This window comes from Dermacentor andersoni, chromosome 1 (genome assembly GCF_023375885.2).
Source record: "Dermacentor andersoni chromosome 1, qqDerAnde1_hic_scaffold, whole genome shotgun sequence".
Classification (NCBI taxonomy): domain Eukaryota; kingdom Metazoa; phylum Arthropoda; class Arachnida; order Ixodida; family Ixodidae; genus Dermacentor; species Dermacentor andersoni.
The window spans coordinates 43,794,341-43,809,003 of record NC_092814.1 but is presented as its reverse complement, the minus strand read 5'-3'; the positions used below and the strand labels follow the sequence as shown (position 1 = coordinate 43,809,003).

General features: G+C 45.8%; 1 protein-coding gene and 1 non-coding gene across 2 annotated transcripts in view; one reads left to right on the top strand and one right to left on the bottom strand.

The window, feature by feature from the left end:
• The first annotated feature begins 10,550 nt into the window (after positions 1–10,550).
• Positions 10,551–10,623, top strand: TRNAR-CCU (transfer RNA arginine (anticodon CCU)). Its single transcript has one exon. It is a non-coding gene; the product is annotated as a tRNA-Arg (tRNA).
• Positions 10,624–13,719: 3,096 nt separating this feature from the next.
• Positions 13,720–14,663, bottom strand: part of LOC126543750 (somatostatin receptor type 4-like) — a 1,237-nt gene continuing 293 nt past the window's right edge. Inside the window, exon 1 of the mRNA XM_050190856.3 lies at positions 13,720–14,663. This exon is cut by the window's right edge and continues 293 nt beyond it. Within this exon, the coding sequence (XP_050046813.1) occupies positions 13,871–14,663 (793 nt within the window). The 3' untranslated portion in view covers positions 13,720–13,870.

Below are 14,663 nucleotides of genomic sequence, written 5' to 3'. Positions count from 1 at the left end.
TTCACACAAGAGAAGATCTTGGGCCCGTGGCCTCGTGCGTCTGCTATGTGCAAGGCCACAAAGGCGCTGGCGCGTTTCTTCAAATGCACCAGCCTGCATGACCACCTGTGACTGACTCATTGGTGCACGCTTGGGTGCGTAACAGTGGAGACTGTGACCTTCTTTCTTCCTTCTCCTATGTCAATCCCCTTTCCCGCTTCCCCAGTGCAGGGTAGCCTACCGGCAGTGTTGCCATCTCGGTTGTCGAGAATTCCTCCAAACAAGGCATTCAAACCCGCTATAAGAATCCGCTAGCTTTCTTCCAGGAAGCACCAAGTTTTCCACTAAAGCGCTAACAGCACCTGACAGCTATTTTTTCGGACTCTAGCGAAAGGAGAGCACACATATGAAATAGCCAGAGAAGTGGTCAACACAAATGTGATTTTAACAAGGTTTATTCGCAATAAATCTCTTCATCAGCACCTAAGCCAGTTTTCTTCATGTCATCAACGTATTTCTCAAATGAATAGCCGAAGTACGGCTTGGTATCGTGACAGTCTTCCACTTTCGTCGCGTATATATTTACTGACGCTGTTGGAAGCACCACTTTCTTCGTCAGTGAGGACAGTAGTTGTCAAGAAGCCTGGTTAAGTCTGCGTTATGTGCTGCCAAAGACTTATTAACTCATTGAACATCCAAGAGTACTGAACTCAAAAAGAGCAAATAAGCTTTGTTGAGGTCGTCACAACACATCGAGTACAGCACCTCTGCGCTGTAACACTTTTCTGCCAGTCTTACAACTGTGAAGTACGCTTTTAGCTCGGTCCACTGGTTCAACACTAGTTAAACCGCTGTTGCAACTGACAACCATTTCATGGAACAAGCTTAGACGATTTTCAAATGCTCTTCTCCATCGTTTAAAAAAGCGAAAAGTTCCTTGTATGCTTGCTGCCGAGGATAGGACTTGGCGAACCAATTGTAGGTATCACTAACGAGATAATCAAGACGTCTTGGGAGCCCTTCTGCCACAGCGGCCGAAGTCGCCAGCTGCAGGGAGTGGCAGCCACATCGAATCAGGATAAGATGTGGCACATCAGCCTTGAGCTGCTTGTAGACTAGATTGTTCACCCCCACCATGACACTTGCATTGTCAGTCAGAGGCGGAAAGGCTTCATATATATATATATATATATACATATATATATATATATATATATATATATATATATATATATATATATATATATATATATATATATATATATATATATATATATATATATATATATATATATATATATTTATATTTATTTATTTATTTATTTATTTATTTATACCAGAAAAGAAGCAGTTCTGGGTCCGGGTAAATATGCACAGTGAAGTAGACGCGCGTATGAAGCGGTTTATTGACGTTTCGGCCGGGGTCCGGCCTTCATCAAAAGAGCAAATAAGCTTTGTTGAGGTCGTCACAACACATCGAGTACAGCACCTCTGCACTGTAACACTTTTCTGCCAGTCTTACAACTGTGAAGGCCGGACCCCGGCCGAAACGTCAATAAACCGCTTCATACGCGCATCTAGTTCACTGTGTATATATATTATATATATATATATATATATATATATATATATATATACACCAGAAAAAAAGCAGTTCTGGGTCCGGGTAAATAGTCACAGTGAAGAAGACGCGCGTCTACTTGACTGTATATATATATATATATATATATATATATATATATATTTCTTGCACTTGAACAAACTTCGTGTGACCTCGAAGAATTGAGCGCTAGAGTGACGGCGTTATATTAGTAAATAAAGGACCTTAAAGTAGGCGACAGTTCAATTTCACTGCCTGAGTCCTCTCGGTGGTGTAAGCTTCTTTCGTGTAACTGTCGCATACTTGGCTATCACTAATAATGATTCGCCTATCCGGCGAAACTGTAGCATCTCTCTCTCTCTCTCTCTCTTTTTCTGTGAGTCCGAATATAAGCGCTGAACGTATGACTACTGTTTATTCTTATTTCGAGTCAATCCGGCTTGGCCTCATATCGGTTACTGAGTGAACTATACAGTGTTCCCCATCTATCATGCACCAAGATTTTAAAAAAGGGCAGTTGCATTACTCGAAGACAACCTAGTGCATATTGTTTCCAGTACAGTGGAGTAGCCACCAGTAATTATTTCGTTACTGTGATTTAGTTCGGTAATTGTAATTGATTATCTAACTCAACAACTACTGTCTTAATTTGTAGGCAACACCAAAATGACATCTAAGTGCGGTGTTTTCAGCGACGTACTAATTGCGTAAATTTTTTTCCCACCGGCAAATCAACCTCACGAAGTATGAAAAATACCTCGTGAGAGCGATCCTATCCGCATCACAAAGCAGCGCCCTCAAATAAGTTTACTTAAAGCAACTGCATTGCCAGCCGCAAACCCGAAGAGACAACGCATCACCTTGATAATGGTACGCAAGGAGCACCAACAGCAGGTTCCACGGCTTCGCAGCTATTCCTTCCTCCCATTTCTGCGTCACACTTGTTATCCATCTCTCAAGGCCGACTGATCACACTGATAACAAAAACCCCTTGATAACGCGGCCGAAGCGATGCTCTGACCACGCACGCAATGCGAAAATCACTGTAATAGGCATACATATATAGTGTAGTAGCGTGCGGCAACCGAGAAGCCGTACTCCAGAAACAACAGTAGCCGGTGCAGAACAAGGAATCAGCGTTTACTAAAGCGAAAGCTTACTGGCTGCGAACTTGCGATTTCGCCGTGGCCGTGCTCCGAGGAGGCACATGACGTGACACCGCGTTCCTCGTCACACCGCGCTCCTCGTCGTTGCGTTCGCCTCCACTCGCTTCGCCAGCTGCGTCGCGTGCCTGATAACATGTCGGAGGATTGAAAAGGAGAGCTCGCGTGCGCCACAACCACCGTTGAGGCGGCAGTATAGATGGCGACAATTCTGATAAGCAGGAAGAGGCCTGGAATCGACATCGGAACGAGATTAAGAGGACACGAATCGCCCAGGAAACAGACGAACAGCACGCTGAATGACTGGCTAAACGCCGCAACCTAGCTAGACAACCAGATTAACCTGGACTTGCAATCAAGATTAACCAAGGCTAATCACGCTATGCCTTAGCTTTCGCTACGTATATCCTGGCATAGCCGAGCTAAGCCACTGCCAATTTTTTTTCTTTTGACGCGCTTTTTATAGGCAGCGGTTGCTTATCCGCTGCTGATATCAGTCCACGTGATGACGAAGTGGCACGGCATGCGCTTGACGTTACGTCATCACATATAGAATATTCTAAGATCCCGGCTTTGCTCGTACCGCATCGAAAGAGTGCGCGCGAAGCTGTTTCGTGCCAGAAACTTGCTTCGGACCAAAGCCAAATTAAAGTGACCGTTTTATTTTTCATGAAAGCGTATACGTGCTGCAAAAACAGGTTCGTGTCAAAAAATAAAAGCGAAATAAACACACCGGGAAGCAACCAAGGTGTAGAGAAAAGGCAAAACCGGTGCGTTCAAGAAAGTAAATATAACACTTTTAAATGTGCCGATTTGGCAATCAGAATGTCTGCACAAAAAAATAAAAGCATCAGATTTCAGTGTGCCCTTAAAATTTATGAATTCGCAGACTCCATTGACCACCCCCCTAGAGAACGTGTTCGAATAGGTCTCCTTTTTTGGAGCTACGAAGTACTGTGTCCGTTTTATCACATTTTCAGCGGCTTTCTTGATGACCGACGCCGGAATTCTACAGCAGACATCCATTATCCTCGCCTTGAACTAATCTGGCGTCAGGCTCGATCATGTAAGCACGATCTTTCACATAATCCCCAAGAAAGAAATAAAGTGGAGAGAGGTCAGGTGACCTTGCCGGCCAATTTACAGGATCGTGCCTTCCAATCTATTGCGCATGAAAGGTCGCATCCAGCAAGTTTCGTGTTCGGCTGCAGATATGTGTGGGTGCTCCATCTTGCTGATACCACAGAAGTGGAAGACGTGACAGCGGGACTTCGTTGAGAAACTCATCCACCACTTCTTCAAGGATTTTGTTCACCTAACGCTGCCCAGTCAGTGTGTGAGCGAAGAAGATGGGACCTATTATAGCACCGGCGTAAATTTCGAACCACACATTGAGCAACCACTGGTACTGGCGCCGATTGCGCTTTGCCCAGTGTAGATTGGAGTCCCTCTAATAGTCTGCATTGTGCAAACTTACCTAGGCGTTTCTGCGAAAATTGTCTTCATCTGTGCACAGGATGTTGCTCAAAAACTCCGGTGACTCATCGGCATTTGCGAGGACCCAATTCGAGAAATCTAGACGATTCTACGGGTCCTTATCTTCTAAGCATTGGTGCTGGTTAAGGTGGTACGGGTGTAAGGCCGTCATTTAGAATCCTCCAAACTGATAACTTGGAGATTGGTACCTGGGCGGCCACGTCCCGCATACTAGCATGAGGGTTTGACACCATAAATGCTAGAAAATCCGTGCGTATAGGCTAGGACTCAAAGATGGAGTCCTCCGCCACTGTTTCTTGAATCTGCCGGTTTGTCTCAGGTTTTCATAATTTCTGACGATAGTCGATGCGTTTGGTCTACCACTACACTTCCATGACTGATCATTATTAGCGTCCTTCCTCTTGTTGCCATTTGCAGATCCCAAGGCAAGGATCATATTTACCTTCTGCTCATTAGAGAAAGACATGGCGACTGGGACGAAACAAAACGCACCTTTAAACCTTTGCGCCGACGTTGTCAATTCGCTTTTGTGGTGATAACTTTTTTGGCAAAAAAAAATACATTCGTGCACTTTATTTACGCTAAGACAACAGCTACCACAACTTGTTTCCAACTAACATCAAACGCGACGTGTTACTCCGCTCGGGGTGCGGCAGCTAAGGCACCATCTCTATCACGATGTGTTTCTTTGTTTTCTTTATTTCGTTTCGACTAACTCAGATGAGAGCCTGTTCGAGGGCGCTGCTTTATGATCTGGGTAGGAGCGCAGTCACGTGGCATTCTCCATATTTCGCGTACTCCATATTTCGTGCTCCATAGTCCCTTGGCGGTGCCTTCAATGCCTCATTGACACTTTGATAATTAGTGTAGTACATCTCGAGTTAGATAATTCATTGCAATTACCTAATTAAATCTCAGTAATAAAAAAATTACGGGCAGCTACTCCACTGTACTGTAAACAATATGCACCAGGTTTTTTTTCGAGTGACACATTGCTGTTCTTTAAAATCTTGGTGCATGATAGCTAATTGGGACACCCTGTATATATTTATGACCTTTGCTTGCAATTGACTATTTTTCCATCCCTAGTAAATGTTCTAAATTATTAGAAATGTTTTTTTTTTTTTCGTGAGTCGTTAACATTGCTTACTGGAAAAAGAAGCAATACTGAGACACACAACATTCACGTGCATTTAACACGCCATTGCTAAAGCACTCTGTCGAAGGGGTCACTGAAGTCTATAGGTTTTTTTTTTTTCATGGTCAAAAAAGCACGCAAAGCAATTCGAAGCGGGGTAAACATACAGCAACATATTCATTCTCTAGGCATAGGCTATCCATCCCTTTAGAAATAATTTTTAATTGGCAATATACCTCCATCACTTTCAAAAATATAATAAACTTTCTCCTGTGTGTATATTTAAACATATTGTATTTGTTTATGGTGTTTACAATGAAAGTTTAAAACAATGTCGAAGTGAGAAAATACGGATGAGGCAGCCGCGGCTAGTGCTTCTAATGCGCGCGTCCTCCTATTGTTAGGGTTTGCAGAAATGAAAGTATGAATTAAAAGCTGTGCACGTCCACGCCAACAATGATACCGTAAGCTATTAGCCCCAGTAAAGTTTCAAATGAAAAAGTCGAGACAAATCAAAAGGAACTTCAAAGGATATGGGTGACAAAGCTCTGGTAATGGCACTTTAGGTTTGTGTGTGTGTGCGTGGGGGGGGGGGGGTGCTTCGGCATCGCCCGGAGGAGGGGGCGCTCGGGCCTCGGAGCCGCCCCGTAGTCGGCGCCTATGTTTTCAGTCCCAATACCAACCATGTTTTCGAGCTTTAGGCCGTATTCCTTTAGTGTACATTTTATACTTTCGACATATGCCATCTGCATTGCAGGCTCTTAGCATGCAAAGAGAAACGTTGTTACGATTTCTGACCTTTGAGTGCTGTGATGTATAACTGACACATTCAGATACTTCGTGATAGATATGTCTGTGGACTCATCGACAATAATACTGTATTTACTGTAACCGATGTGGGCTTTGGTGTCCTCTTTAAAGTGTAATACGTTCTTTATAATTGCTGCGCATTTTGTCCTCTTCATTCGATAATCCTTGCCGGCCACACTATCAGGGAATAATTTCCTGACGAATTCTGCTAAATGAGTGGCCGTGACAATGCTGCAATGTTCGGCGATGAACAATGCTGCCTTGCCTTCGGCTGTGTTAACAAAGTTGTTTTGATTTTTTTTTTTTTTTCGTGAAACAAATTTACGCTTGCGTCGTAAAAAGTACTGCCGTCGCACGCTGGTGTTTCTTGCTAGCTTTGTGCTCCTTCGAACCACTGTACTTAGAAGCAAGTTGGCAGTTGCAGTACTTACACTCGGCAAACTTCACTCCCTCCGACTTTCGCTTACAGACAAGCCATGTGCATAGGTCTGGGTCTTTCAGCCATTCCTCTCGGAACTTCTGAGTGTAGCGCACTTTCGCAGCTTTCGGCATGGCTAGGCTTAGTTGCAGACAACTAGCGGATGGCACGTGCACGCCGCGCACTGTGGAAATCGAAACTTTCCGAACAAGACAGAAGCGCCACCACCCGCGAGCTAAAATGAGCTGAAAATCCACTATCACGCATGAAAATTTGGTAAAATTATACCATCCACGAACATTTTATTTAAATTCCGCTAAATAATCCGCTCACCGCTAAATGCAAATTTCCTCCGCTAAACCTACAAAAAACTGCTAGATCTAGCGGAAAATCCGCTAAGATGTCAACACTGCCTACCGGGCTCAGCTTGGTTAACCTCCCTACCTTTTTCCTATGACTTACTTTCTCTCTCTCTCTCTCTCCCCGGCAACTGCAGCTTATGTAACCGCAATGCTTACTGGGAAGCACTGGTGGCGAACTCTGTGCACGAAGGCGAGTGGGCGAGCTTTCTGGTAGAAACGCGGCTTCTTGCGTGGGCCGCGGATGCGCGGAGGTGAGCGCCCTCTGGATGGTGTTGTTGCAACAAACCGACAGCAGCGCGCCACTCTATGAATGGTAGAAACGCTGGAAAAGGGGTTTATGTTTGGGTTTCAGCGTAACAAAACTACGTTTTCTGGTATACTCAAATTACAGTCCAACGCTATCATGTCTGCAGTTTGTGTTTAGGTTGTACTTTACGATTTTTCTGACGCATCTTACTATGAGGAATTGAATTAGTTCAGTAATGCGTCTGCGCCACGCGGAGGGCGTAGATGGTTGTGGTTCGGAATGATTTTTCACTAAACGACGCCCGATGCAAGACGCCGACACCGGATTTTATGCGACACGGGGCCCTTAACGTTAAAAGTCAGATGTGAGTCAGTGCATGTGCCTCGCGCTTTCCTTGTCTTTCAACCAACTGTGAGCGCTGGACAAACATCAATATGATCGCATGCCAACTCGCTCAGTTTTCCATCTTAAGGAGCATTGAAGTTATCACACTCTCCTGCCTAAGAGGATAATGTGAATGAGACGCACCCTGCCCTCTGGACATTAGTAAGCTTTAGCGTCCTACTACCCTCCAACCGTATCCGCCAGCTGCTTGCTCTGCGTGTCCTATCTAATCCGCGGCACTTTCCCGACGGGTGGACTTCATACAAGGCCAGAATTTACGTCGACAGTGACACGCGACTTGTTCGTGTGACACAGCTTCGCGAAACACGAGGGTTGCAAACACGAGGGTGTGTGTCCCTTTGTGTATTCTTTTGTCCCGTCTTTGAATCACGCTACCGCACTTCGCGAAACAGTCCGAATATCAGGGCACCTAATGTACGCTATATCTATCGCTGCCCAGTGCTTTGCACTCTGCACAAAACTAACTTTTTAACAATATGTTGAGTAAGAAACTGCCAAGTCGGCGTCGATTCGGTAACGACGTTTGAGGCGGTAGCACTGAAGATGCGATTCGATGATTCGAAAAGTCGATTGCAACCACCGTTCACAGTCTGTTTAAGGAGAGACTCAGAGGGAGAAACTATACGGGGGCTGGCTGAGATGAACTGCGAAGTGACCGCGTGGAACCGACATTGCTGCTACACAAACGAATCTCACGACTAATAAAGGGAAAATGAGGCATCCGCCCAAACGTAGCAAATTGCTACAGAGGAAACTCATACGAGTTCCTCGAAAGAAAAAGCCTCGCAGTTGAAGAAATATTCGTCCTGCTCCAAGACTCGAACCCCGGACCACCACCTTTTCGGTGCAGCCGCTCTACCATGAACTAACCAGGCGGCTAGCAGATAGCAGGGCGAAGTCGAATTCATCAACAACTCGAAGCAAAGGCAAGAGTTTGACGTGATAGTTCTGCGGAAATCCGCAAGGTGGAGAGAAGTAGTTAATAAAGGGAAAATGAGACATGCACCCAAACGTAGCAAATTGCTTCAAAGGAAACTCATACCAGTTCCTCGAAAGAAAAAGCCTCGCAGTTGAAGAAAAATTCGTCCTCAACTGCGAGGCCTTTTCTTTCGAGGAACTCGTATACGTTTCCTTTGTAGCAATTTGCTACGTTTGGGTGGATGTCTCATTTTCCCTTTATTAACTACTTCTCTCCACCTTGCGGGTTTCCGCAGAACTATTACGTCGAATCTCACGACATTGCCAGCACTACTTCATTTCTAACATACTGGAAGGAATGAGTACAGTAGATGAGATTACAGAAGAAGAAAGTTACAACGTATCAAGTGGTAGCGATGGAGGCGACGGTGACCACAGCGAGCGTCTCACACGAGAACAGGGAAAGGGCGGGGACGGCGGCAGATGGAAATTCAAGACGATGAGCAAAACGAGAACAAGGTAAAAGCGGGGAGCCAACGTTTTCGACAAGTGGACTTGTCTTTTTCAAGACGACATATGCTTTCCTCGGCACAGTATATATATATATAGGGTTCTTCTAAAGGGGAGAGGGGGTAGGGCGGGTGGGTGCGGCAACGACCGAAGGTGTGTTAGCGGCGAGGGTGTAGAATTGCGAATAAAGGGGTGCTATGCACAAGGCCGGTGACACGGCTGTGTGTCAGCCGGCGTGTCAACGGCCGTGTGCACAGCACCCTTCTATTATCGGCTTCGCTGGAGGTCGTGGGATATCGTCTCTCTGAAAGAGATAATAAAAGGAGCGGCAGAAACACCATTTTCTGCCGAGTTACATACGAGCTCATAAGAATCAACAAATCAAATCACATTTATTAGATTGCCGTCTGCAAGGAAATCCCGTAGGGTTGTCAAAGCACATCTACGCTTAGCGGGGCGTGGCCATAGACTAAATATTTTCGTAATGGAAAATTCACATCTGTCCAAGTGACTTAACTCACGCGGTGTAAGAAGCAGTATGTGTAGGCCACGTCCAGTCGTAAACGGTGCAGAAAGGTATCTAAGCTACGGCCAATTTTCCTGTTTACATAAAACCGTACAATAGAAGCCACTCCATACAGCAATGACGTCTTGGTTGACTCGTTGAATCGCATTTTTTATGTAGTGTCCTACGCAGAGTAATCTTTTTTTTTTTTTTTAACGCGGATGCATATAGGTCGCTTCTCCTGGTTTGATTTTTTGTTTCTTATTTACATCTGCTGAGTCTAAGTATGTTTGTTGTGGTACGAGCGTGCGCATTTATGTGTAAATCGATAACTAAAATTTCTCAGCTGTGTATTGGAATAGCCGGTACTAATGCAGCCTACCTTCACATGTGTGTACGATCATTAAACAGCAACAACAAAACACTACAAATAGATTGTGCATATAGAGACGTTTCAACCGATGCACAGCAGCTAAAGAAGAGAGAGGGAAAAGGAAAGGAGAGGAGGTTAACTAGAATTTGTCCAGCTTGTTACACTACACGCGGGGAGAAGGAAGGGGGAATGAAAGAGAGAGAAAGAAGACCAAAGCTAATTTCTCAAGGTCAGTAAGACAAATGGTAAAAGGAAAAAAAAGTTATGCAGATTCAACGCAAATGTTGGAAACTTATGTGAAACGAAGCTATCGTGAAACGATTAATTGAACATAATAAAATAATTCTAGTTACTTTGAATCATGAGAAGCCAACAAACAAAGACACCAAGGAAACATTGGGGAAATCACTTGTACTTACTAATTGAATTAAATAAATGATAAATTAATGACAATGAAAGTGGATGAAGAAGAACTTGCCGCAGGTGGGGAAGGATCCCACGTCTTCGCATTACGCGTGCGATGCTCTAACCGCCAAGGTTTATGAGTGGTGGCGCTGGCTAACACTCGCAAGGTTAGCGCTAGTAGTAACACATAAATACCCAAGAAAGTGGATGGGGAAACCGCGCCGCGGTAGCTCAAGTGGTTAGAGCATCGCACGCCTAATGCGAAGACATGGGATCGTTCCCCACCTGCGGCAAGTTGTTTTTTCATCCACTTTCATTGCCATTAATTTATCATGTTTTTTTCATTCAATTAGTAAGTACAAGTAATTTCCCCTATGTTTTCCGTGGTGTCCTTGTTCGTTGGCTTCTCATGATATGATTAATAAAAATCGGGCCCCTAGGTTAACCCCCCTTCTTCTCGTAGTTACTTCTAAGTAGGAGGAGAGAGAGCGAAATGAGATGCGATAGGCGGAGAGATTAACCGAAAGGCAAACATCCAATTTGCTACTCTGTCCTGGGAAATGGGTAAGAGGAAAGCGGAAGATGAAAGGGAAATGCACACGTAGAGAGAGAGAGAGAGAGAGACAAGTAAGAAAGAACGCGGGAGTGTCAGGGTCGTCCAACAATGTCACTTGAACGAAAGAACTTCGGTGCGCCTTCGTCGCCTTCTGGTGCGAGGACCATGTAAGCCGGCATTCCAAGATTGTCTGCTCAGAAACTCTATATAAAGCTAAGTGCGATGCGTACGATTGTCTTTATCTTTATTTTATGTAACGTGTAATCTCGATGTTTATGCACCGCACAAAACACAACTTTAATGTCATGCAATGTTTGTGTTTTTGCACCTCACTGTTCACAAGCTATACCGAAATGCAACCACCAGTTCAAGTGGATTCTCACTGCAAGACGTCGGCTATGTTCGATCCTTGTCGGTGGAAGAATGGTATGATGTACGTGCAGAGGAAACAACGACACATACTGAATACACCCCTTATGTCACAGTACGGATGTGTAAGTACACATCTGTACTTACATCTCTACGTCATTTAAGCCTTGTACACCGCCTGTGTCACAGTGGCACGTATCCATTCTGGGGTATTGGCCAGGAATAGGCACATACCCGGTGGCGCATACGCAGATTGCTCATTGGACATTACACGATGCCTTTTTATTTCTTGAGGCAAAAGAGATATCAGAGAAAGCTTGTTTATTTTTTAAAGGCACATAAGATAGGCACTGTCACCTTCTTACATTACGGCAAGCGCCTCCTGCATAAAGAAAGTATAAAATGCTAAGCTTCTAGGTACATTGCATCAGTCATCTCACGTGAGGTTATTGGTAAAGTGCAGCTCAGTCGAGGGTTGCATATATTACTGTCATCTAACAAACTGTCGCACTCCTAGTCTGCCCAAATTTTAAAAGCAACGTCCAAAGCCGAGATGCTCAGGCCTTGAGATGCAAAACTAAGGAAGAAAGGATGAACCACGCCATATGCATCAGACACGATGGCCGACATTTTTTATAGGCGGAGCTATACTTGCGTCAAGCCCTTACTGACACATTCGAACGTACCAACAAACGAGCCCACCAATATCCCAAACCAGGAGCAGCTCTAAATGGGCGCGAGGGCGGGCGCCATCGCCTCTCTCCTTCCACCTTGCAGTGCCAACTGATGGAGTGCCCTCGTGCACCTCCAATGAAAATGAATAATCATATTCTGGTTACAGCCCGCATTCCCCCAACAGAAGTACACTGGCGCCTTCCCTGATCCAAACGCCGACCAACCTTCCCATTATTTAGGTTTATCCAAAACACCAGTCTTCTTACCTGACACGTCCCCTCTCTAAACGCAAAGCTGGGTTGCTACTGTAATTTAATCATAAAGGCATGTGTCTCCAGCATACAGATAAGTATGAACAAAAATATTTGCGTACATACACAGGTACAGGGTTATTGGTGATTGTAATGTTCGAATAAATAAAACAGGATGAAAATGAAGTGACATCTCCTCTTCGCTCTTGAGCAGCGGTGCTCATCGGCATACTTTCAAATACTGCAGACACACTCCGGCAGACAGCGCTAAATACAATACTCCGCTTGTTATACACCAACAGCGGCTCTTTATGAGTGAGGTGACATGCAACGCCACTCTTATAATCAGCGCTATAGATCAAGCAAATAGCATCAGTTGATGGATCAAGGGGCGATGTCAGCTCATGCGCACAATTCCCCTCGAAGTTTCTTTGCACACTGCGAGGCCCGGCGTAGCACATGTTTTCTATTAGTGGTTCTACTTCTTCCTCACTTCGTATACGTAGCGTTCGTTACGAACTATTCAAGTTAATCGTTTTTACCGCTCCTCGTAAAGACGCGGCTTCCAGGGCCATTATTTTATAACGATTATTTTGCTCAAGTCACCCCAGTGAGTTACAGACATGCGCCCAGACAGATGACAAGTATAAAATAGAAGAAAACTTACGTTACAAAATAAAGCATCAGGTCGGCCATATTATACAGGGACAAACTTTTTTATCCGCGTCTCCACCCACAGCCGCGACTGCGCGAGGGCGTCAACCTTTACACGAAAGGGCTATACGCCGTCTGGCAAGGTCTCTACAAATAATCACTTACGCGCGATAAGTCAGCTGGTTCATACATAACAAGAACAGCACAGGGTCACCGCTTAATTGCGGCAAATGGGCATCCAACAGACCAACCAGCGCTGAGGCCCTTACAACGGCGACGGGAGATCGAGGCAAGGGTTGCTGCACCCCCTCCCGCGGCTCTCTTTAGATGTATATACTTTCTTGGCACAACGCAGGGGCGAAAGCGGGCTTGTGTCCCTACATGCTCCTTAATTCTATCCTCTAATCAAAACAAAGCCCCCCCCGCCCCCTATGTGCTCCCCCCGATATGTAATACCCTCCCCGTGAGGGCCTTTAGAGGTAACATGAATAAGCAAATAAATACATAAAAAGGAAGTTGATCTACACGTAGTATGCTTTAAGTGCAAACATCGGCCGACACTTTGAAGCGAATTATGCGACAGAACTATAAGTGCTTCCACGCCATCAACAAAATAATTTGCGAACACACATACAGTGTACTTCTATTGGAGCGCTTTAGAGAGCCTCAGCCTCAGCATTGTTGTGGCTTCCTGCATGCGCAGGAAGCCACAACAACGTTCCTACGCATTAGAGCGTTTAATAGAGCCACGTTCATGAGGGCGCACAATTAACGTTCCTGAACATTAGGGCCCTTTAGCGGGGCTCAGCGAAACGGTGTTGTGGGTTCCTGCGCATGCACAAATGACACTTCTTACATAGCGCAGCAGTACAGTGTGCATAAATTAGAGCTTGGCAGCACTTTATAAAATACAAAACAGGTCTACGATAAGCAATAGTTAATCAAAGTTCACATACGTGCTTGGATCATAACACTCGGCGATAGGAAATTACTGTAACGTCGCCGTTCTAGCCAGACAGTGCTGTACACTCCTCCTTATGAGGCGTGGTTTGCCACAACCGAGGGTGCCTGTCTCACCCTTCTCGCAAGTTGCTTGGCACTAAGATCGAAAAAGAAGGCTGCCGTGAAGCATACGACAGCGGCGGCGATTGCTCGCGTGGCAAGTGCCACTACGGTGAGGTGTGTACTGGCCCTCATGGCTGTCCACACGCCAAGCAGGCACCGGGTCACGTGCAGGGGTGTCCGACAAAGCAGCAGCAGTAGTGACATGAGCCAAAAGACACGCACTATGCTCGCCCGCCGCACAAACGAACGCCTCGTGCCTCTGCCCAGCCACAGGGACGCTCGGAGCCAGGCGTACGAGACTGTGACCAGCAGAAATGGCAATGCAGCAAGCGCGGCAAAGGAGACGAACGGCTCCAGCATCTTGACAGTCCCCGGCCACTTGACGACGCACTGCCCATGGACAGCCAGCGCGCGAGAATCGATGAGCAGCATATGAGGCAAGCAAATGACTGCGCCCAGAAACCAGACGCCGACGTTGTTCAGGTGGCAAGACCCCGGCTTGGGAGGTGTGCCGGCGACGAAGCGAGCGGCGGCCACAACGAGCGTGTAGCCGTGCACAAACACTCCAAGGTGCTCGGAAAAGGAGCACGCGTAGCAAAGCGCTACGCCGAAGGGCCAGCGACGCAGGAGCACTGACACGGGGTCAAGTAACACACCGAAGGCGCAGATGAGTAGATCCGCGACGGCTACGTTGACAACATAGAGGCCGGCGGGCGTCCGCACACGGCCGTAACAGCAAGCCATGAGCACCACAGACATGTTG